General features: G+C 50.4%; 1 protein-coding gene across 2 annotated transcripts in view; it reads left to right on the top strand.

Moving 5' to 3' along the window:
- The first annotated feature begins 9556 nt into the window (after positions 1 to 9556).
- The window catches only part of FHOD3 (formin homology 2 domain containing 3), a 529299-nt gene continuing 516542 nt past the window's right edge, over positions 9557 to 22313 (top strand). For both annotated transcript variants that reach the window (XM_068993855.1, XM_068993854.1), the window contains exon 1: positions 9557 to 9721. In XM_068993855.1, coding sequence (XP_068849956.1) covers positions 9557 to 9721 — 165 coding nt within the window. The remainder of the gene's footprint in view (positions 9722 to 22313) is intronic.

Genomic DNA, 22313 nt, shown 5'->3' with positions numbered 1-22313 from the left:
GAAATGAGCCAGGGGGGCTTCAGGCTCTGGAGAAGGTAGGAGTGTGCCTGGCAATGAGAGGTGGGGGAGGGTAAGTGGAAATGTGGTGTGAATGGCGTGTTCTCAGCCCTCCCCCACCCAGTTCCAGGGAGGCAAATGAGGTCCCCTCCCAATATGTGGTGTGTGTGCGTGTATGAGGATGTGTGTTTGTGTGTGCATGAGTTCAGTCATGTGTGACTCTTTGAGACCCCATGGACTATAGCTTGCCAGGCTCCTTGGTCCATGGGATTCTCTAGGCAAGGATGCTGGAGTGGGTTGCCATTTCCTCCTCCAGGGATCTTCCCGACCCAGGGATTGAACTCGTGTCTCGAGTCTCCTTCACTGGCAGACAGGTTCTTTACCACTGCACCAACATATGTGGGGCCCAAGGCAAAAGTTCAAATGGAGGCCCATAAGCATACATTTAAATATATTTTTAAAAGTGAAAGTTACTCAGTCATGTGCCACTCTTTGCGACCCCATGGACTATACAATCCACGGAATTCTCCAGGCCAGAATACTGGAGAAGGTAGCTGTTCCCTTCTCCAGGGGATCTTCCCAGGGATCGAACCCAGGTCTCCTGCATTGCAGGCAGATTCTTTACCAGCTGAGTCACAAAGGAAGCCTAAGAATGCTGGAGTGGATAGCCTAGCCCATCTCCAGTGGATCTTCCCAACCCAGGGATCAAACTAGGGTCTCCTGCACTGACTGCATGTGGATTCTTTACCAACTGAGCTATCAGGGAAGGCCACAGATATATTTAAAATTCATAAATCAAACAAAATGTTAAGTAAAATATGCTCTTCTTACTTCAACAAATACACCTTCATAATGACTTGGCAGGACAGATCTGAGTTTAGGATTCTGACTCCGTGGCACTCCACACAGGGAAAGGGCAGCAAGAAGAAAGCCTGCTTGCCGCCATGGCCTACACCCTTCCTCCCACCCCTGAGACACGAACTCCAGAAGTGTGGCCCCTGGATCCTGCACGTCCAAATGCTACCCATACCCTCTGTAAACAGCCCCCACATAGTCTCTTCTTAGGCACAGGGGGCAGCAGGGACCACCCTTAGGGGGATCACCCAGGGAAGAGACACATGTGGGCACTGGGTATATGTTCAGGGCCATCTGGGCAGGAGATTCTGCCATTCCGGGTACCTGGAGACCAGTCTCAAGAGAGAGCAGCTTGAGTGCCAGGTACAATGGTACAATGGTACAATGAACTCCTTGCCCTTCAGCGAGGGCTGGCAGACTGAGGCCCTCTAATGCATGGAGCCTAAGGCCAGGCCCCTCTTGCACTGGGCTAAGAGATGTACTGGTAAGAACGTCCCTGGATAAAGTAAACTACCCCAGAAAGAGGACCTAAAGATACTCAAGGAAAAAGCCATCTGTCCACAGCTTGTATGCAGTGAAGCCCACCAGGCAAAGTGCCTCAGTTATACCTCAGAGCTTCCAGGCAGTTTTTAACATGAATGAACAGCCAAGGATCACAAGTATTAAAGATAAATTCGACTGTAAAAGAAAATGACAGAGAAAGAGAAAGCGGGGTGGTGGGGGGCAGAACTCCTAAACACAGACATAGTACAATGAAATGAAAACTTAAAAAAAAAGTGGAATCAATGATATAAGAGAAATCCAGAAAACAAGAATAACATATGGAAAAATCAGAAAACAAGAATGTGAAATGAATCGCCAGTCCAGGTTCGATGCATGATACAGGATGCTCAGGGCTGGTGCACTGGGATGACCCAGAGGGATGGTATGTGGGAGGGGGGTTCAGGATGGGGAACACGTGTACACCCGTGGTGGATTCATGTCGATGTGTGGCAAAACCAATACAATATTGTAAAGTAATTAGCCTCTAATTAAAATAAATTTATATTTTAAAAAAGAGTTCTTGAAAATTAAAAATGGGAATGCTGAAATTAAAATTTAGGCGAGGGACTTCCTTGGTGGTCCAGTGGTGAGGACTCCACGCTTCCACTGCATGGAGGTGAGTTCAGTCCCTAGTCAGGGACCTAAGATCCCACATGCTGTGCAGCACAGCCAAAATTAAAAAAAAAAAAAAATTCAGTCAAGGAGGAGGAACATATAGTTGAGAAAAATCTCACAAAATGTAGAACAAAATAATCAAAGAGATGAAGAGGGTGGAAAAGTTAAGAAAGAGGGACTGGTTAGTGCCCAATATCCAATTAAGAGGAGTTTCAGAAAGAGCAAGCAGAGAAAACTGTAGAGAGGAAATTATCAAAGACACGATACAAAAACATTTCCACAAATCAAATAACTGGATCCCTAGGCTAGAAATAGCAATGGAGTCTCAATATGATGGATGAAAATGAACTCACACCAGGGTAATTTATCATGCAATTTCAATATACTGGGAATAATGAGAAGGTTCAAAATCCTCCAGAGAGAAGGAAAATAAAAAGTTACATATATTATACAAAGTAGGTAATCGCCAGACCACACATCTTCTCAATGGCAATGATGAAGCAATGCCTCGAACTGAGTGAAAATCATTTTCAACCTGGAATTGTATATCATGTGTGTTAGACTGTTGCAGAGATGACTGCAAGAGTCACTCAGGCCTCTTTGCAACGTGACTTTGCTTCTCCCATCAGGGTGTGCTCAGCCCCTCAGCCCTGTCCGACTCTTTGCCACCCCATGGACTGTAGCCTGCCAGGCTCCTCTGTTCATGGGATTTTCCAGGCAAGAATACTGGAGAGGGGTGTTATTTCCTACTCCAAGGGATCTTCCTGACCCAGGGATCGAATTCATGTCTCTTGCATCTCCTGCATTAGCAGGCAGATTCTTTGCCACTAGCGCCGCCTGGAGTGCAATCTTTTTCTCTGCTCTTTGAATCTAGGCTGGCCTTGACTTACTTTGATAAAAAAAACAGTGGTGAAAGTGACATAGCATAAGCTCTGAGCTCAAGGTTCAAGAACCTCTTAAGGTTTTGCTCTTGAACTCTTAGTATGCTACCCTAGGACTGCCAGTGGGAAAAGTCAGGTCTAATTTACCAGATGGAGAAGGCAATGGCACCCCACTCCAGTACTCTTGCCTGGAAAATCCCATGGACGGAGGAGCCTGGTAGGCTGCAGTCCATGGGGTGGCAAAGAGTTGGACACCACTGAAGTGACTTAGCAGTAGCAGCAGCAGCAACTTACCAAATGGAGGAGGAGAGACTCCTTAGCCAAGTCTACAAGTTCATAGACACATTTTCTATCTTCCAAATTATTGTGGGCAATTGTTTTCTCAATTGTTTTATTGCTACATAACACACGTAACCATATTCCCGGTTTTCAGCAGTAATTTTTTTTACCACTATTTCTAGGACCTGGCTTCTACAACATGATAGTTTCAATTCCATATGCTCAGAGGGTAAGAACAGATGCTGTAAGGATTCTTGAAGCCTTAGTTTCAGAAGTCACATGGTGCCACTTCCAACAAAGGCTGTCACAGTAAGTTACACAGTGATCCTCATTCAAGGAGTGCAGAAATAGACCCCATATTTTGATGGGGCAAGCAGCAAAGTCACACGGCAAAATGGTGGGAGAAAAAAGGGTGGGAAGGGAGGTGGCCAATCTTCCCAACAGAAGCACCACACCAAGGCAAGCGTGAGGCTGTCTGTGTGCTAGCCACTCAGTCGTGTCCAACTCTTTGCGGCCCCGTGGACTGTAGCCTGCCAGGCTCCTCCGTCCATGGGATTTTCCAGGCAGGAATACTGGAGTGGGTTGCCATTTCCTCCTTCAGGGGAATCTTCCTTACCAGGGATCAAACCCAGATCTCCAGCATTACAGGCAGATACTTTACCATTTGAGCTACCAGAGAATAAAAATTACTTTCAGAGATGAAAGTTTCAAAAATTTACATTTTCTCAGAAAGCTACTGGGCCATATAGTTTAAAAAAAAAATTGCAAGTGTAAACCAAGAAAGAATATGACATGTGATCTGGGAACCAGGGGTTCCCATACAAGAGGGATCCTGAGGAGGAAATCCTGGGTAGGAAAGGGCTGAGAGGAGCAGGAGGATGGAGGATGGCCAGAGGGGTGTTTCTGAGAGGGGTGTCCCAGGGCTAAAATATAGCATGGAGAAATTATTTGATATTATTGAAAGAGGCATTTTCAGAGCTGTTGCAGGATATGAGATCTAACCGGCTGCTCAAGAAAAAAATAACTGAAAAAAATTGAGGCAAATATTAACTTCAGAAAAAAAAAACAAAAAGGTGTTCGAGAAAAGCCATGTAATCATGTGAACTACTTGGCATAAAAGTGAACAATAATAACACAACCATTACTTTAAAAATCGTGAGGACTCCCCTGGTGGTGGAATGGGTAAGACTCCCCCGGCCAATGCAGGGGACATGGATTTGATCCCTGGTCTGGGAAGATTCCACGTGCTGTGGAGCAACTAAGCCCTCCCACCACAACTGTTGAGCCTGTGTACTGCAGTGACTGAAGTGGGTGGGCCTAGAGCCTGTGCTCTAAACAAGAGAAGCCCCTGGCATAAGAAGCTGCTCACTGCAACAAAGAGCAGCCCCTGCTCGCTGCAACTAGAGAAAGCCCACACAAAACAACAAAGAGGCAGTGCAGCCAAAAGCAAATAAATGAAAAATGTTTTTGCTGTTTACACACTAAGTCATGTTTGACTCTTTTGTGACCACAGGGACTGTAGCCTGTCAGACTTCTCCGTCCATGGGATTTTCCTGACAAGAATACTCGCACTACAGGCCGATTCTTTACCAATGAGCCCCAAATAAAAATCGATAATAAATAGAAAGACTAAAAAAAAAAAAAATCACTGAATAAGAATTTAACTAAAACCGTGATTAAACTATATTGGGATGATGGAGAAAGGAAGTCTGTAATGTAGCATGATATAAAGTCAGTATATTCTCTAAAATTAGTTGATCAAAATAGAGCAGTGTCCTTATTATTTAAAAGTGAGTGCCTCTGGAAAATGAGAAGGGATATAGGCGGTGATCATGAAACAGGGGGCTGGTATTTTTTGTTATAACTCTTGACCTTTTAAACTACAAGAAGTTAAAACAGAATTATTTCAAAAAAATACGTTGAGAAAAAAAGTTGGCTGTTAATCAGAGGAAAATATTATTGCTAAGAGCAGTTTCAAGTGAGTTGTCAGGGCAGAAATCCTCAAAAGAATTGAGGATGGCCTCTATGATTAAATTTTTTGAAGGTTTCATTTTAGGTGCCAGTCCCTATTTGAAGTTTTAAAACTAAAATTGAGTAAGACAAATTCCAATCCTTTAAAGTCTTATGGTTTAGAAGAGCAGGCATACCAGTAAGCAAGTATTTTCAATGCAGCTTGAAAAGAGCTACCATAGCCACAGCAGAAAGTAATCTGAGGCCACAAAGGAAAGTGATTCCATCCTTGTTTGGGGGTGAAGTTAGAGATGTCTCTCTAGAAGAGCTGATCTTAGAAATGTGTGTTGGAGGATAAGTGGGTTCAGCTGGCTGTCTAGATAGGTAAGAGGAACTTACCAGGTTCAGAAGCTCACATGAAAAATCTCAGCACGCTTCAGTCAGTTCAGTCACTCAGTCGTGTCCGATTCTTTGCAACCCCTGGACTGCAGCAAGCCAGGCTTTCCTGTCCATCAACAACTCCTGGAGCTTGGTGATACCATCCAACCATCTCATCCGCTGCTATCCCCTTCCCTCCTGCCTTCAATCTTTCCCAGCATCAGGGTCGTTTCAAACACGTCAGTTCTTCCCATCAGGTGGCTAAAGTATTGGAGTTTCAGCTTCATCATTAGTCCTTCCAATGAATATTCAGGACTGATCTCCTTTAGGATGACTGATTGGATCTCCTTGCAGTCCAAGGGGCTCTCAAGGAGTCTTCAACACCACAGTTCAAAAGCATCAGTTCTTTGGCACTCAGCTTTCTTTATATGCTCAGCTTTCAGCATGTTTGGGAAAGGGTAATAATTCAACTTGGCCAGGATATGAAGGAGTAAGTCTGGAGTAGCAAATTGGAGCAGATCTTAGACGGTCCTGTGGGTCATGCTGAGGGATTTGGCATGTAAGGATTTTCCCCTGAGATATGACACAGCCATGAAATTAAAAGACGCTTACTCCTTGGAAGGAAAGTTGTGACCAACCTAGACAGCATATTCAAAAGCAGAGACATTACTTTGCCAACAAAGGTCCATCTAGTCAAGGCTATGGTTTTCCCAGTGGTCATGTATGGACTCTGAAGAAAGCTGAGCACCGAAGAATTGATGCTTTTGAACTGTGGTGTTGGAGAAGACTCTTGAGAGTCCCTTGGACTGCAAGGAGATCCAACCAGTCCATTGTGAAGGAGATCAGCCCTGGGATTTCTTTGGAAGGAATGATGCTAAAGCTGAAACTCCAGTACTTTGGCTACCTCATGAGAAGAGTTGACTCATTGGAAAAGACTCTGATGCTGGGAGGGATTGGGGGCAGGAGGAGAAGGGGACGACAGAGGATGAGATGGCTGGATGGCATCACTGACTCAGTGGATGTGAGTCTGAATGAACTCCGGGAGTTGGTGATGGACAGGGAGGCCTGGTGTGCTGCGATTCATGGGGTTGCAAAGAGGTGGACATGACTGAGAGACTGGACTGAACTGAATGCACATCTTTGAAAGATCACTGGCTCTGAGACACCCGTGGAAGCTCCAATGTAGGATGCAAGACTGGGGATGGGAGACACATTGGAAGACTAGCCTAGGAAGTGAGGGCTAGACAGAGGGAGAGTTGAGAAATATTTCATAGGTTGATTCAGTGACAGGTCATAGTGACCGATAGGAGGATACAGGACCCAAAGATGTCTCTGATGCTTCACTCATTCATCAGAATCTATGGTGTGCCTTTTCTGTGCTAGGCACTCTGCCAGGCACTGGTGTGTGTGTGTGTATAGGGTTGAATACCACATGCTCCCTGCCCCATACATTGGTTTTCAGTTTAGTGGGAGCACAGATATATATTAACAGAAACTGTAGTTGTGATGCTCTATTTTTTCGAGGAGAACAGAACCCAGAGGAAGTGAGAAGAGCTGATGAAGTGGGAGAAGGTGAACTTAGAATGGGTAGAACTAACAAAGCTGAGAGAAAAGAGTTTGAAAAAAGTGTGGTCCACGGTAACAGATGCTGCTGAGAAAGTGGATAGCAAGGCTGAGATGTCCCCCTAAGGAGGCAACAAGGATGGCATTAAAGGTCTCAGAATAGCAGGGAGGGCTGTCCATCAGATGTTTTGGGGTGTGGAGCAAAGAGGTGGTGACGATGCTGAGAAATGAATATAGCTCTTGCTTTTAGAAGCTGATCAGGAAGTGAAGAGGAGATAAGCCATGGAAAGGCAGCCTTCATAAAGATGTAGTTTTTAAGACAAAACATTTGAATATTTATGCTCATCAGGACCAGCTGTATAACTTGTGGATCCCAATGCAGAATGAAAATTCCAGTCCTCTTGTTACATCATTTTGAGTTTAAGGACCACAATAGCAGAGTGTGAAGCCAGCGCAGGGCTCTTCTAAGAGCTGGAATTTGTACGATTAGCCCAGGTTGTGTGCCAGGAGGCCGGTCCTGATTCTCAAGGGGAAGGAGCCCAGGAAGGCAGGAAGAAGAAGGCTAGATGAGTGACACAGGCTGATCCCAGAGGAGACAGGAAGGGACTCAGGATCCAGATGGAAGTAGAGCCTTGAGCAAGAAGAAAGCCAGGGCTTTGGTCATCTCTTGAGATGGAGGAGACAGAGGATGGACATGGAAGATGGAGAGGAGGGGAGTGGGAAGGGGAGGACTTCACCCTGGAGCGATGATCTTCTTTCCTGAATAATCTGTAGGTGAAGCAGCAGAAGCTTGTGGCAGCCTGAGACAAATGGAGGGCCACACTGAGCAGTGCTGAGAAACCTGGGGGGAGAGGGGTGGGTCATTAGGAGTGGCTGCTGCCAGCAGTGGATGGGTGGGAACATTCTAGGGACCTGCTAGGTGAGGCCAAGAAAGTGATGCAGCATGGGCTGGGATTCATGTAGGGCAGAGGTGAGAAATGGGGAGGCTAGAAAGAATGGAGGCCTCCCTCACTGCGGAGAAATGAAAATGGTGATGGAAATGAGAGGGTAGGAGGCAGGGGTTCAAAGGGGATGGGATTTTAGCCTCTACCCAAGAGCTGATGGTGAGGTTGATGTACTGACCTGTCTAAAGGACTCGTGCAGACAGAACTAGCTCTGCAGGAATGAGCAGGTGTCACGGATCATGGTTATTTTAAGAACAGGCGTAAGCCTGCACGTGCGACCGGGAGGGTCCACGGAAACGGAAGGTCACAGGTGAGTGTGAAGAGGCTAAGCGTGGGACGCGGGGTTTCTTCCCGTTGAAGAAGGGGAGCCACATGTCACAAAATCGGCTTGTTTAGACGCGGATGTTGAGAGCCACTGAGTTTATTCCACGAGACCTGCATGAGGCACGAGGGTATCCGCGACCTTGGCCATAGCCCGGCAATGGAGAGAACCGGGAGTTCTTATTGGAAACGAAGGGGGTCACCCTCGAGCAGAGAGAAGCCTCGAGGCGCGGGGCAGGCCGAGGCGGGGAGGCTGCAAACCTTCCCTCCAAGTCCCTCCGCGCCCGGTGGGTCCCTCGCTCGCCGCGGCCTCCCTGCAATTCGGTGACCCTGCCGGAAGCGCCCCTGCGGCCCCACTACATCCATATAGGGCTTTCGCAGACCTCACTGGCCAAGAGGCCGTGGGGATGCGGAGGGTCAACCAGCATGCGCAGCCCCCGAAGCTTCCCGCCTGGCGCCCTCCTGGGCTTGTTTCTTAAGAACCGCTGCCAGCGATCGCCGGTTCACCCTCCTCCTTAGCTTCCTTCTCTCCGAGGGAAACCTCCCCGGAACCCTGCCCAGGGCTCCAGGTGGCTGCCACTACCCCGCTTGCTTTCTTGCTTGTCGGGGTGGGGTGGGGCGGGGGGCTTCCTCGCCTCCTGGTGCCCAGCTGGGGCTTTCCGAATCCAGGCAGCAGGAGCCCGGCCGCCGCCGCCTTCATCTGGAAAGAGTTAAGCCTGCTTTCAGATGCATAAGATGCCCGAGGACGGCCATGCCCCCACCCGCCGCACACCTCGGTTCCCTTAGCTCAGAGGGGTGCAGCTCGGCCGGGGCGCCCCGGGCGGCGGGGCGCACGTGCTGCCAGGGGCCCAGGCGGCGTCCGCGCTGCGGGGTCTGCCCGCGGAGCTTTGTGTGTGGGGGGACGGGTCGGGGGTCTTTCCGCCAGCGCACTCGGCCCAGGGCTGCGGATACTGCGCGAGCCGCTCTCCCTTTCGCGTTCCCGGCGGCGAGTCGCGTGGGTCCCGGCTGGCGCGCGGGGGACGCAGAAGGGGAGGAGCCGGCGAGCCCGCGGAGGAGGGGGCCCGCCGGCCCCGCCCCCGTCCCGCCCCCCGCGGCCGGAGCCCCGGCTGCAGCCAGGCGCGCCGGAGCCTGCGAGCCCGCGAGCCAGCGAGCGGCGGCCGCGGCCTCCCCTGCTTGCGGTGACCCCCCGTCGATCCCGGGGCCCGCGCCCCCCTGGGGCAGGGATGCATCATGGCCACGCTGGCCTGCCGGGTGCAGTTCTTGGACGATACGGACCCTTTCAACAGCACCAACTTCCCCGAGCCCAGCCGGCCGCCGCTGTTCACGTTCCGCGAGGACCTCGCGCTCGGCACCCAGCTGGCCGGGGTCCACCGACTGCTGCGGGCGCCGCACAAGGTACCGCCGGGCGGGAGGCTGGGGGGCGGGGGCGGGCTGGGCCCCTTGGGCGCAGTCCCTGCTGCGGGACGCGCCGGGGTAGGGACGCCGCGGGCGAGCTGAGCTGGGTGCGGCCGGGGGACCAGCGCCCAAGGGCAGACCTCCCCTCTCCCCGTTAGGCAGAGGGGTCCGGGCGCGCGCCGGTTGGCTTGGGATCGCCCGGGCCGGCGAGGAGGAGCGCCCCGCGTTCCGGCCCAGAGCGGGGGCGGGCAAGGCCGAACAGGTGCGGCGCCGGCCCGAGGCGGGATGCAGAGGGTTCCCCGCGCCTCGCCGTTAGCTCGGCCGGGTGGGCGGGGTGGGCTCGGACGCCGGCGGTCGGTCCCCGCACCCGGGCGGGCGGGCGCCGAGCTCCGCGCGGAAAGAACCCGGGCCCTAGGGACTCTGTTCCTTTCGAGGGGAGCCCCGAGCGACGCCCGGGACAAAACCTCTTCGACCTCTGGGGCCGCTGCAGGCGGCAGCGCGACCCTCGCGATAAAGCACGCTTCCCGGGGACCTCTCTCCTTCCTCCCGCGGGGGCGCCGCGGAGGACGCCGCCAGCGCGCAGCGATCGTGCTCAGAGCAGCCCCTTTTTTCTTAGAAGCAGGTGGTCTTGGGGGAGCAGTGGCCGTGGGAGGAGGGGCGGGGGCGCCAAGGGGCGGCCCGCGCGCACAAAGCCCGAAATGAGTGACCCCTGGGAAGAATGGCTTGATTTTTTTTTCCTTTTTCTTTTTTAACCCTTTACGGAACAGGCATCTTGCAAAGTGTGTGTGTTGCAAAGAGAGCTGGGCAAAGCCAACCATTTAGTTTACCCAGGAGAACCCTTCTTCCCACTTAAATAGAGTGACTGTATCTTGAATTACTTCCCTGGTACTACCCCCCCCCCCCCCCCTTAGGGTTCATATCAAAGCTGTAGATGATTTATTCTTTGAGGATCAACAACTGATAAATATTTGGGAGTGATAACACTTGATGACAAAAAGAACAAAATTAAGTTTTAAAAATTCCTTAGGTTTCCGTATGATGTTCACTTGCCTTGGAAGAGGGAGGGAGGTTGATGTGGAAACCGGTGAACTTTGGCAGTGGTGTCTGTTGGTAGTATATCACGGCTCCCCCCTCCCCTCCCCAGCCCCCACTATTTAATGAGTAACCCGTCTTCAGGAATGAGGAGCAGGACAGTGCTGTCTCCTTTTCTCTGTGTTCGTGCAGGATGGATAGTCCCGGGAGCCCCTGTGGTCATGAAAGGTTGGGTTGGGAGATGGGGAGACAGAAAGATGTCTTGTGGATTCAGCTTATCAAGATCACTTTGTCAGTTACTTGGTTCTCCTCAATCAGTGGATTCAGTTAAAAATCTTTGCAGGGCTTCTTCAGCATCATGGTTACTTCATTCATTATGGTCTCTGATTATAGTGATCCTTGGTTGAAACCGCAGAAGACTCATAATTGTGGCCCTGTGACCTTGAAGTGGTTTCCTTGGATTTCAAACCCGGGGTTGACCTTTCAAGCTGGAAACTGACATACATTTTTATGTCTCCATGGCTGAGCCCCGTAGCCTGATCCAGTGTTCCTGGTCTGGTAGGAGATCCTGATGCCCCAGCATTCTGCTTTCCTCCGCTCCTACCCCTGGGGAAGCCACAGGTCAGCAGCTGCACTGGCTCGCAGGACTTTCAGCAATGACCCTTGTGGAATAAACGGAACCTGAAGACGTCCCACAGATACTCTTGATCCCTTGTCTTGGGGGGTCTGGCCAGCCTCAGTCTCAGAGTCTGTTGCCAGAAGACCCCTGTTGTACCGTCAGATGTGTGGCATGGTTGTTCACATCTAGAGCCGACTCAGTGGCTGGTTGTATTAGCCAGGGTTCTATAAAGCAGAATTCAGGGCATTTCTGTGCCCAGGTGTGCATTACTATTGTAAAATGCTGGTTAATTTCCAGCGGGAAATCTCCCGGATTGAATGATCCGTCTGTGATAGACAGAGCTAATGAGTTTTGAGTGCTTGGTATGTAGGTGTGTTCTCTACTAGGGATGTCAGAGTGGCATCTCATTCCATGTTACACCTATCTGTCAAGTGCAGACTTTTACTGGACCCGTTTGATGGATGAGGAAACTGAGGCTGGGAACAGTTGAGTAACTTAGTTTCTCTAAGAGTGGGGAGCTGATGTTGAAACCTGGCCCATGTGACTTGAGACCCCACTGCTGTTCTGCTCTCTGGACCAGTCGTTTGGCCGATTCAGCATCTACTCTGGCTTCCGTTCCATTAACATGGGGAGTTCCCGACTCAGTTTTCTAGGCCAGGTACTTTTTGGCCTGGGGCAAGCGAATGTTACTAGCATGAGTAAGAGCACAGAGACAGAATTGCTGACCTGGTAGAGTTCACAGCCAGAGGGGGAAACAAATTGTTACCAACCTGGCTATGAATTAGCTAACGGTGAGGGAGTGGGTATGCCCCTGCCATGGGTCTCCTTGAGCCCGGCCTGGCAGGAAGATGAGTTTCTGGGACAGAGGACTTTCTGGGTGGTGAGAGGGGAAAAGCGTGACTGTGAAACTTTGGAAAGTCTTAGCATCCTCAGCCATCTGACCTGGGAGTGCAGACTTCTGCTCGAAGTAGATGGTACACCCAGAAAAGCGTGCAGGCTCCGAGTGAGCAGCTAGATGAATTTTCACTAAGTGGACACACCTGTGTAACATGCCCCTCAAAGACCCTGCAGAGGGTCTTAATTTGTAAAGTTCCCCTAAGGAGTCTCTGTGCTGGGAACCTCTGAACTGGTTTACCACTCACATCCTTCCCAGCCCAAGCTTGAGCCTATGTATCTTTTCCTAACCTTGGGAAGTATGTATAAATGTATCTTTTGTTTGCTGACGCCATTCGAAATTAGTTGTTCGTTTAAACCATTGACTTGGACAGAAACAACACATTGTTCTTATAATGTTTTATCTTTTTTTTTCCAAGCTGCTAGACTGAAGCCTCCCCTCCCCCCAGCTTTTTATAGTAATTCCTTGAGGATGATTAAATAAATGATTAGTCTAATAATAAAAAGGTCAGTACAGAGAATAGGTGCGGTCTTCTCACTGGGGAGATGTTTATTCTGGTGGTTATATGTTTTATCTGGACTATGTGAGGCCTTTTGTTTTCAAATGCTGCATGAACAGGTGTTTATTTCTGGTTTAGTGCCTTAAAAAGAATTGTAATCATAGGACTTCTAATTTAGAAAAAACTGTGCAGTAGAATTAACAGAATCATGGACCTTTCAAAGCATGAATGTATTTGGATTGATTGGTGCTAAAGGCAAAGACTCTTAAGGATTTTTATTTCTTTTTGAGAGGCAAACTGAAATTGTAGAACATTACAGAAAAGTGCTAACTATCGTGTGTGTCAAAATGGCAATTATGGCCTAATCACTTAATTCCGGAAATGTTTCCGCGGCTGCTGCGGACTACAGAGTAGAGAACGATAGCTCCCAGGTTCTGGCCACTTGCCTGCGCCTGGCGCTGTCCCAGACATGCATCCTTCTGCCAAGCCCGAGACCACCCCATGGGTCAGGCACTGGGACATTGCATCTCAAAGCCGAAGAGCCAGAAGCAAAAAAACAGTCAGCGGGCCATGTGAGTGGGAGGTTCCAGGACCGGCACTTGGCACCAGGTCCGAGCCCTTAGTGACTCTCCTTTTGGGTCTTGAGTTTCCTCCTTCCAGGCAGCCCGCCCACGTTCCAGAGCTCCGTCCTCTCATTGGATTAGCCTGGACGGTGTCCTGTTCCTTCCTTTCTCACTGCCTTTCTCTTCGTGGTTCCCTTGGTGCCTCGGCTACACCACCTGCAAGACAGCTGATTGCTGTGAGGATCGGGACCTTGGTCCTCCGCATGTGGACTGGGTGTCACCTGGGCTCTGAGAAATGCACTCTCAGGCTTCCCCCGGCCTGCGGAGTCAGAATGTGTGTTTTCCCAAGATGCATCGAAGATTCCTGTGCACACTGCTGTCTGGGCAGCGGGGACTAGAGGTCATTTAGGTTAGACTCAGTACAGGGCTAAGAGGGTTTTCCATGCGCCCCCTGTTCACACACAGCTGCCTTGAGGGTAAGGACCTGGCTGCCCAGTTCTCCAGGGTTCTCCCTGAGGCTGAGCAGCACTAAGACGAAGCGTGCACTGAGTTGACTGATGGGCGTCAGTTTTAGAACACAAATCCACTGGTATTACTGCTCTAATGAATTTCCACCTTAATCCTCTTAAGGGACACATCTGTTTGTTACATTACATTAAGATTTTTTAAAGATGAGGTCATTAGTAAAGTTGGCCAGTGTGTTGTGTCACACAGCATCTTAGGACAAAACTGTTTGAGAATATTGTATGAACAGCTATGGGCGTCTCCAACCCGAGTTGACTCCCAGTCTATTGTAATTAGCTCAGTTGGTTGGAGCTGGGCTATTGAGATCAGGCTCATGGGATTGAACCCTTTACGGGTCAGTTGGCTTTGTGCCATGCATGGCCACAGACTGTATCAGGAACCCAGTTGGATGTCCAGCGGGCGCAGGTATGGCTCCCTGCCAGGGTCTGGGTGGGGGTGGTCTGGCAGAAATCTTTGGGGGTGAAGGGCTAACGTATAATGGGCTTGCCCTAGGCACTTTTCAGTGAGCCTCGGCGTTACAACCCCATTGACCTCACAAGAGTTAGTGCAGACCAACAGTGGTGTCTGCAGTTAACAGATGAGGAAACTGAGGCACAGGGAGCTTAGGCAGGTTGTCTAAGGTCACATTACTTTTAAGTGGAGGAGCTGGGATTTAAGGTCAAGTCTTTTTTTACTCCGGAGCCTGTAGCCAACTGTGTCCCATTATTAGAAAACCGGCAGAGCACATGCTCTCCGTGCTGGGCGAGGGGAGGGCGGAGGGGGCTGCCTGTCACAGGCTGTGAGTTAAGTCGGTGAGCTCTGCTATGTCCTTCCAGTGCAGAAGCTCTTGGGAGTCTGTGCCTCTTGCCCTCGGAGACCAACCTGCTTCCCTCTGGAAAACACAGTACTGCCTTTGCCCTCCTCCTCTGGACTCTGAAATGTTCGTCTTTAATGGTGGCAGATTTAAAACTGATTAACATGCTGAAACCAACTCAGGAGCAACCCCCGCCCCCTCACCTCCAGCCTTCTTTCCCCTCCATGGTTTATTTCTCTCTGAAGTGTCCCTGCAACCTTCCTGTCCTCAGATGGAGGACAGTCACCTCCTGTAACCTCCACACTGTGCCTCCTGCAGCTGATGCCCCGTTGCCTGTGTGTGCCAGCTCAGGAGGGTCCCGGCTTTAAACCTGGTTTTCTCATCTGAGTAGCTGGTTCCATGTCTGTGGGGCGTTTCCAGTCTTGAGTTTGTCAGCATCTGGTCCTTTACGGAGGCAATCAGACCGCTTTTTGTTTTGTTTTAGCTATTTTATTGGGTTGTGTTTCTGTGCCTTGTTCTTAACTAAGAAAGAAAGAATGGGGGAAATTGTTACAGTGAATGTTAAACCTCACCACGGGGATGTAATCAACAAAATCCAGATTGGGGGAAATTATAGTTTCTCTAACAAATAAATGGTAAAGGAGAAGATGGAGATGGAAGGAAACCTTAGATTAAAAGAGATTTAAGAGATATATCCACCAGTTGCAATGTGTGGCTCTAACTGGATGCTGATTCAAACAAACACAAACAAATATTTGAAACCATTGGGGAAACCTGAACAATGACTTTTTGATATTAAAAATTATTAAAGTTAAGTTAATACCAATAAAATGAATAACAATATTTAACATTAAAATTATTAAAGTATAATAATATTGTGCTGTGTTTAAAAGAAAAGTTTGTGTGTTTCAGAGATACATACTGAAATATTTATAGATGAAATCATATAATTTGCTTCAAAATAATCTTGGTTGAGGGGCAAGAAGTAGGTGGGTGAGTATATAGGGGAAACAAGATAGACTGTGAGTCAGAGCTAGATTATAGATATATGGGTGCGTCATTATACTATTTTCTGTACTTTTTCATATATTTAACTTTTTTTTTTTAATAAAAGAGATGAAAAACTAGGTTATGGGTTCTAACGCTCCCTTTGGGTTCATAGTCCTTTCATTAAGTGTCACTGTGTGTCCTAAGTGTGTTTGCTATGACTGAGATGGCCAATCAGCAAATTTTTTTGTAGTGCCTCTACTGATATTTAAATCCGGTGTTCCCATCCTTGACCCCCTACTGCTCTATCTGCAGTTTAATTAAATGAAAGAGAAAGGAAAGGAAAGTGAAGTCGCTCGCATTTACTATAATGTGTGCTACACCCTGGACACCTGGCTTTCAACCTTCCTGACCACCGTGAGGGGACTTCTGCCCTCTGACGTCATCACGCAGGCTGCAGGGAGCTGGAGGGGTGTGAGTGGCGGACCCACGGGGAAGCAGCTGACTGACCGCCACCTGAGGGGCACAGTCTCCACTGCCTTCCTGACTTCCATCTTGTCCACAGCTTCAACGGGTGTTTCTGGGCTCCCTGATCCCCTAAGTAGTGTATTCTTGGGCTAACCCCCGCCCCTCCCTTCCACCCCCCCTCCCCGCCATGTCTTACTCACCGTAGTTTATAGCAAGTCTTGATGGAGTTCCCTACTTGCCTGGGAACCTGGCCATTAATAGGAAAAAATGAAAACTTAGAGATGGGGTCCATTCATTGGGTTTTAATGGAGGGAACAGTGTAGGAATCAGGCCCGTGTGACCAGCTAAGGAGGAAACAGGGTCAGAGCATGGCCCTTCTCTGCTCCTAACCTCCCTCAGGGACCCCTGTCATTCAGGGTCACCCAGGCCCTTGAGGGGGGTGGCCTGCTGCTCCCTGAGGTTTGGTTGGTTGGTTGGTTTCCTAGTCTGCTTGATTTACTGGTCTAGCCCTAGAACTTGGAACAGTGCCTGGCACATTGTTCATATAAATAGCTGTTGAATGATTGAATTATCAAAGGCATTAGAGTTGAAGAGGGGTCTTCTCACTGAGCCATGTCCATGCAGAAGTCCCTTCTGTGAAGCCTCTGGTCAGACATGTTCTAGCTGCTTCTCCTTGGATGATAGAGAGCAGTTGGCGCCCTCCCTTCAAGGGTGGCCTTTCTTCACTTAAAAAAAAATTATTTTTTTAATTGAAGGATAATTGCTTTACACAGAATTGTGTTGTTTTCTGTCAAACCTCAACATGAATCAGCCATAGGTATACATATGTCCTCTCCCTCTTGAACCTCCCTCCCACGTCCCACTCCATCCCACTCCTCTGGTGGTGGTTTAATCACTAAATCGTGTCCTACTCTTGTGACCCCATGGACCAGGCTGTTCTGTCCATGGAATTTCCCAGGCAAGAGTATTGGAGTGGGTTGCCATTTCCTTCTTTACTGGATCTTCCTGACCCAGGGATCAAACCAGAGTCTCCTGCATTGCAGGCAGATTATTTACCCTGAACTAGCTGGGAAGCCCCTAGGTTGTTGCAGAGTCCCTGTTTGAGTTCCCTGAGACACAGCAAATTCCCACTGGTTATCTATTTTACATATGGTAATGTAACTTTCTCCATTTTTGAACTTCATTTGTTAGAATTTATTCTTTGTTTGTCCCTGATTTTCACCGGGAAAGGTGGATCCTCATATCCCCACAGATGGGGATGAAAGTGGATCATTAATTGCCTGAGTGAGTCCAGGAGGATGGAAATAGGATGGATAAGGCAGAAGAGCCATGACCTCAGGGTTTGGTAAGTAGAGTGACCTGTGACCTGCAGATAGTGCTGGAAGGAGTTATGGAAAGTGTGGATACTTTTCCCAGTGATGACAGAAGTAAAAAGCTGCTTTCTTTTTGTGTTAAAGCTGAGTCGTCTGGATTGTTTTTATTACTCAAATCAATGTATGTATCTTGATATGTGTATGCCTGGTACCCTAAGGCATCTTCACACTTGCAATTCCATTTTGCTGTTTGTGTGGAATTAGGGAGACATTGCTGGGGAGAGGTTACAGCTAACAAAGCTAGATTCAAGGAGGGGAAGGCCAGAGAGCAAAGAGTCTGTCCTTATGAAACAAACAAAGCATCTGTTCCCATCACAGAATGAGCCTGTGTATGTATTTTGAGACTATAGAAAAGCACACTGAAGAAATAGAAATCACCTTTCTTACCACCCAAAGGGAGCTATTCTTAACATTTTCTACCAGAATTAAAATATAGCATTATATCTGTGTAGTGTATCAACTTTAATGTATGTACCACGGCCCATGTCAGCATTGCTCTGTGAGGGAAAAGTCTCTGTTTTCTTCAGTGTTTATTTGTCCTGTGTGTGTGTGTGTGTGTGTTAAGTTGCTTTAGTTGTGTCTGACTCTTTGAGACCAGACTGACTGTTTGAACTGTAGCCTGCCAGGCTCCTTTGTCAATGGGATTCCTTAGGCAAGAATACTGGAGTGGGTTGTCATGCCCTCTTCCAGGGGATCTTCCCCACCCAGGGATTGAACCTGTGTCTCTTATGTCTCCTGCACTGGCAAGTGGGTTCTTTACTACTAGCACCACCTGGGAAGCCTTGCTTTTCTGGTAAAGGCACTAATCCCATTGGCGGGGGGGTCCTACCCTCGTGACCTTATTTAAACCCAATTACTGCCCAAAGGCCGTGATAGCATCACATTGAGGAGTAGGGCCTCAACATATTGCGGAGACACATTCCCTTCCTGACAGCCAACACGAGTTATAAAATTGTACCTATGGAAATGTAGGTAAGAAATGTTTAAGATGGAACGAGTAGCTTCCTTCTTCCAGACCTGCTCGCTACACCCCTTCTGTGTCTCCCTCTTTGGAAACACCATGAGAACTGCTTGTCAGCCTCAGCTCCTCTGCGCCTATCCCATCCCTTGCTTTCCACTCCCGATTTATCTGGGCTCCCATCTGGACTCTGTGTATAAGTGCTCTGATCTACCCCCCAACCTGCTTTTTCTGCTGCTGCCGCTGCCTTCTTGCTGGTGGTTCCCCATGCTTATCAGGGTAAAGTCGCAGCTTGTCACAGGACACCAAGGCCTCTCTGGGACCGCCTGCCACTCCCAGTCGGTCCTGACCGTTCTTCCCTCCCCATCCCTCCCCATCCCTCGCTGTGCTGAAATGCTTGCAGTTTCACAGAGAGGCTGCCCTGGTGGTTCAAGCCCGTAGCTCTCCCCAGTCTGCCCCCCAGCCTCCAGCCTGGAGGGAGACCATGCCTGCGGGTCATCTCTGCTGCGTTTCCTGGCCCCCTCCCCGTCCTGTGCAGGCCCCTCGCCCCCTCCCACCTGTGACGCTCTGGTTCTTCATCCCTTCTCAGCATCTCCCCACCAGCTATAAACCGTCAGTAGCAGAAGGTGCATTTCAACTCCCCACTCAGCTCAGAGTTCCTCAAACAGTGCCTGATACCCAATAAGCCCCAATAAAAGAACCAAAGAAGGTTAAGTGAAACAAGTGCAGGCTGTATTTATATACACGATGCCTGCAACTGGAGGGCCTTCAAGAGCCAGTATCCTCACATCTGTCAGGTTCCTAATCTCCAAACGTGACTTGCATGTCATTATTTCCCTCACAAACTGGCTGAGTGAGGTATACAACCAGCTCTTCCGAGCCTCAGAACCTTATTTTCTGGCCTCTTCCACACCAAGCCCAGGCCATACCCTGAGGCAGGAAGCCTGGGATTGGCCAGAGAAGGCTCACTGTCGGTCAGCATCGTTTCTTGTTGCGTTGGCAGGGGTGGGTGGGTGCTCCGGGGCCCTCCTGGCTGGGGGTCGTGAGGTCTGCTCCGTGGGGCCAGGCTCGAGGCCTGCAGGGCCAGGTGGAGGAGCACTGACTCATGCCCGTTTTCCCGTTTGTCCCCGGGCCCTCCTGGTTCACGGCTGCTGCCCAGGCTGGGCGTGGGGAGGGCGAGGAGAGTTGTGAGCAGGTGTGTGTGTCTGGGGTGGGCGGTGGGGGACAGAGGTGGCCACAGTGAGTGGTGGGGACTCCGAGCAGAGGGTGGATCTGGGAGACTGGAGGGGTGCCCGCAGAATCCAGCCACCCTTCTTGCCCCTGGGGGAGATTCAGCCCTTTGCCAACCGCAGTGGCTATGGGGAGATTTTATTTCAGGCGATGGCACTCACCTAAGAGGGATCTATTACCCCTTCTCAGGATCAGATCGTAGCTGCAGCCACAAGAGAGCCTGGCTGGCTTCAGATCGCAGCTTCCATAAATCACCAGCCCCTCTGGCTTCTGCACGACCAGGGAGTTTCTCAGTGGCTGGTGTCTGAGTGCCCCATGCCTGGAGGTGAGGAGGCCTGTCTAGTGTTCTTGGGGTCTCCCATTCAGATTTAGCAGGGCCGGGTGTCTGGGGGCAGGGAAAAGAGAGCAGCTGGGCACCCTGTCCAGAACAATAGTCACGGATATGAGTGGTTTTTTGTTCCCAGAATTGGGTGCATTTTTGTGGACGGTGATTCATCCCTGAATACGCCAGGAGCAGAACCATGGCGTGTCTGTGCAGTTCACAAGGCGCTGGGACGCAGGCTCGCCTGGCTGGTCCTCACACAGCCCTGCAGGAGGGGGAGATGGGCTATGTAGGGCCCGTCTCCAAGTTGAGAAAACTAAAGTCATGTTACTTTCAGGACCGACACACAAAGATGGCTAGAGCTCACATACATGTCTTCTGACTTCAGGCTCACTACGGAGTGAACACAACTAGGGGGATATTTCTGCTGAGTTCATAGACTGAGTTCATAGTTCAGGTGATTATTTATTTCATTTTTTTTGAGGGCTGGGGAGCAGGCGGGGCTGAGTGGGAAGCTTTATTTCTGTCGATGCCACTGATCCCAGCACATGATAATCATCTCCTTTATTGTGGTGCTTGGTTGGAGAAATAAGTCAGAAAAGTGAAATGGCCTCTGAAGCAGCATGTGACTCACGTCTAAGTGTAATGTAGGCAGCCTGGCCTGTAGCAACGTCAGAAGTGGGGAAACTCCATGTGGACCTCGCAGTCCAGAAAGCCTCCTGGAGAGAGTGGTGGGGTGAGCGGGTGCAAGAAGACAGGAAGGCCGTCCATGCGGGTGAGAAGCAGATGCGGATGGCTCTGGGTGAGTGAGAAGGGCCTGCTGGCTGTGAGCACACGACCGAGAAGTTACTTCCATTCCATGTAGTGGAAACATGAAGGGAAAGAAAGGGAACAGGAGAAAAAGCCAGAAATTTGGGAAGGAAATGATTCCAGAGAAAAATCGAGGGAAGGGAGAAACAGGGAAAGGAAGACAGAGTAGGATGGTCAGGCAGTGACCGCAAAGCCACCTTGTAACGGACGCCTGGGAGGACGAAGAGCTCGGGACCTGGCCTGGGCCCTGGGGCAGGGTCTCCCAAAGCCCACGGCCACATCACCACTGATTCCTGGTGGGCTGAGGAGCTCGCCAGCGAGGCTTCAGGTATGACCCTTTCTCCCACCTTCCTCGCTTTCGTGGGTGTCTGCTCAATGTCAGGCTCTGTTGGGGCCAATGCAGGCACCAGAGTGAGTGAAACAAGAGTGGGTGAAGTGGCTGGCCCAGTTCCAGCCCGCTCCCTCTCCTCACACTTTGGAACGTAGCATCTCCCCTGTGGGGCTGTCGTGAACAAAACCAAAAATGCATCGTGCTGCTGCGTGTCCCTGGGGCCTGCCACTTGGCTTTCGTGGTCTCCAGCCCTACTGATCCGTGGGCCTGGGCAGGCTGTGCTTCTGTTTCCCTGGACAGCACCCCCCTGCCCCGTCCTCCCTCCCTCGTCTCCCCCGCCTCCCTGCCGCTGCAGAGACAAAGTAGAACCTTCATCCGCAGCTCCTGCCCCGACTAGCCTGTGTGCCCCTCTCCGCGTGCCCCCTCCTTCCCGCCAGGGCAGCTGTGTCCCCTCTCCTGGCTGGGTCAGGCCCCTTTCCGCTGGACCTTCAACCCCTGCTCCCCTCTGGGATCCCTGCTTGACTTGCGAGGGACTAACACCTCCTTCATCCATCCTTCCACCTCCCTTCCTGTCTTCTGCCTTCACCCCTCCTTTCGAGCTTGTCTGAGCCCCTCCGTCTGGCTCCCTCCCCACCAGCCCAGCCACAGTGCCCTTGCCATGGCGGGTGTGTGCTCTGACTCTCTGCCACCCCAGGGACTGTAGCCTGCCTGGCTCTTCTGTCCATGGGGTTCTCCTGGCCTGGGTTGTCATTTCCTTCTCCAGGGGATCTTCCCGACCCAGAGATTGAACCCAGGTCGCTTGCAGCTCCTACACTGGCAGGCGATCCTTTTACTACTTGTGCCACCTTGTCACTCATGCCCAGACACCCTCCAGCCTTTATCTCACTTAATCTCTAAGCAGCACTTGCCGTTCCCGAGGATCTCCTCTGAGGAACGCTCGCTGTCCCAAGTGTGATGGTGAGCGATCCACCTTGCCTGAGCTCTTCAAGCGTTCTGCTCCCTCCTGCCCTCAGCTCTGTCCCAGGATCAGGCCTTCTTGCAGCTTACCTCCTTTCCTGGGCAGCTTCCGAGGGCTTTCTGACAGCCCCCTCGCTGGCATCTGGGGCCCCACGCTATCTTGAGTCCAGCTCCCCAGCTGCCCCGGACAGCTCCTCTTGGGTGTTCTGGGGACGTTGAATGCACACTGT

Source organism: Capricornis sumatraensis, chromosome 21 (assembly GCF_032405125.1).
Source record: "Capricornis sumatraensis isolate serow.1 chromosome 21, serow.2, whole genome shotgun sequence".
Classification (NCBI taxonomy): domain Eukaryota; kingdom Metazoa; phylum Chordata; class Mammalia; order Artiodactyla; family Bovidae; genus Capricornis; species Capricornis sumatraensis.
Note: the sequence above shows the minus strand (reverse complement) of the source record. Positions and strands in the feature narration are given on the sequence as shown.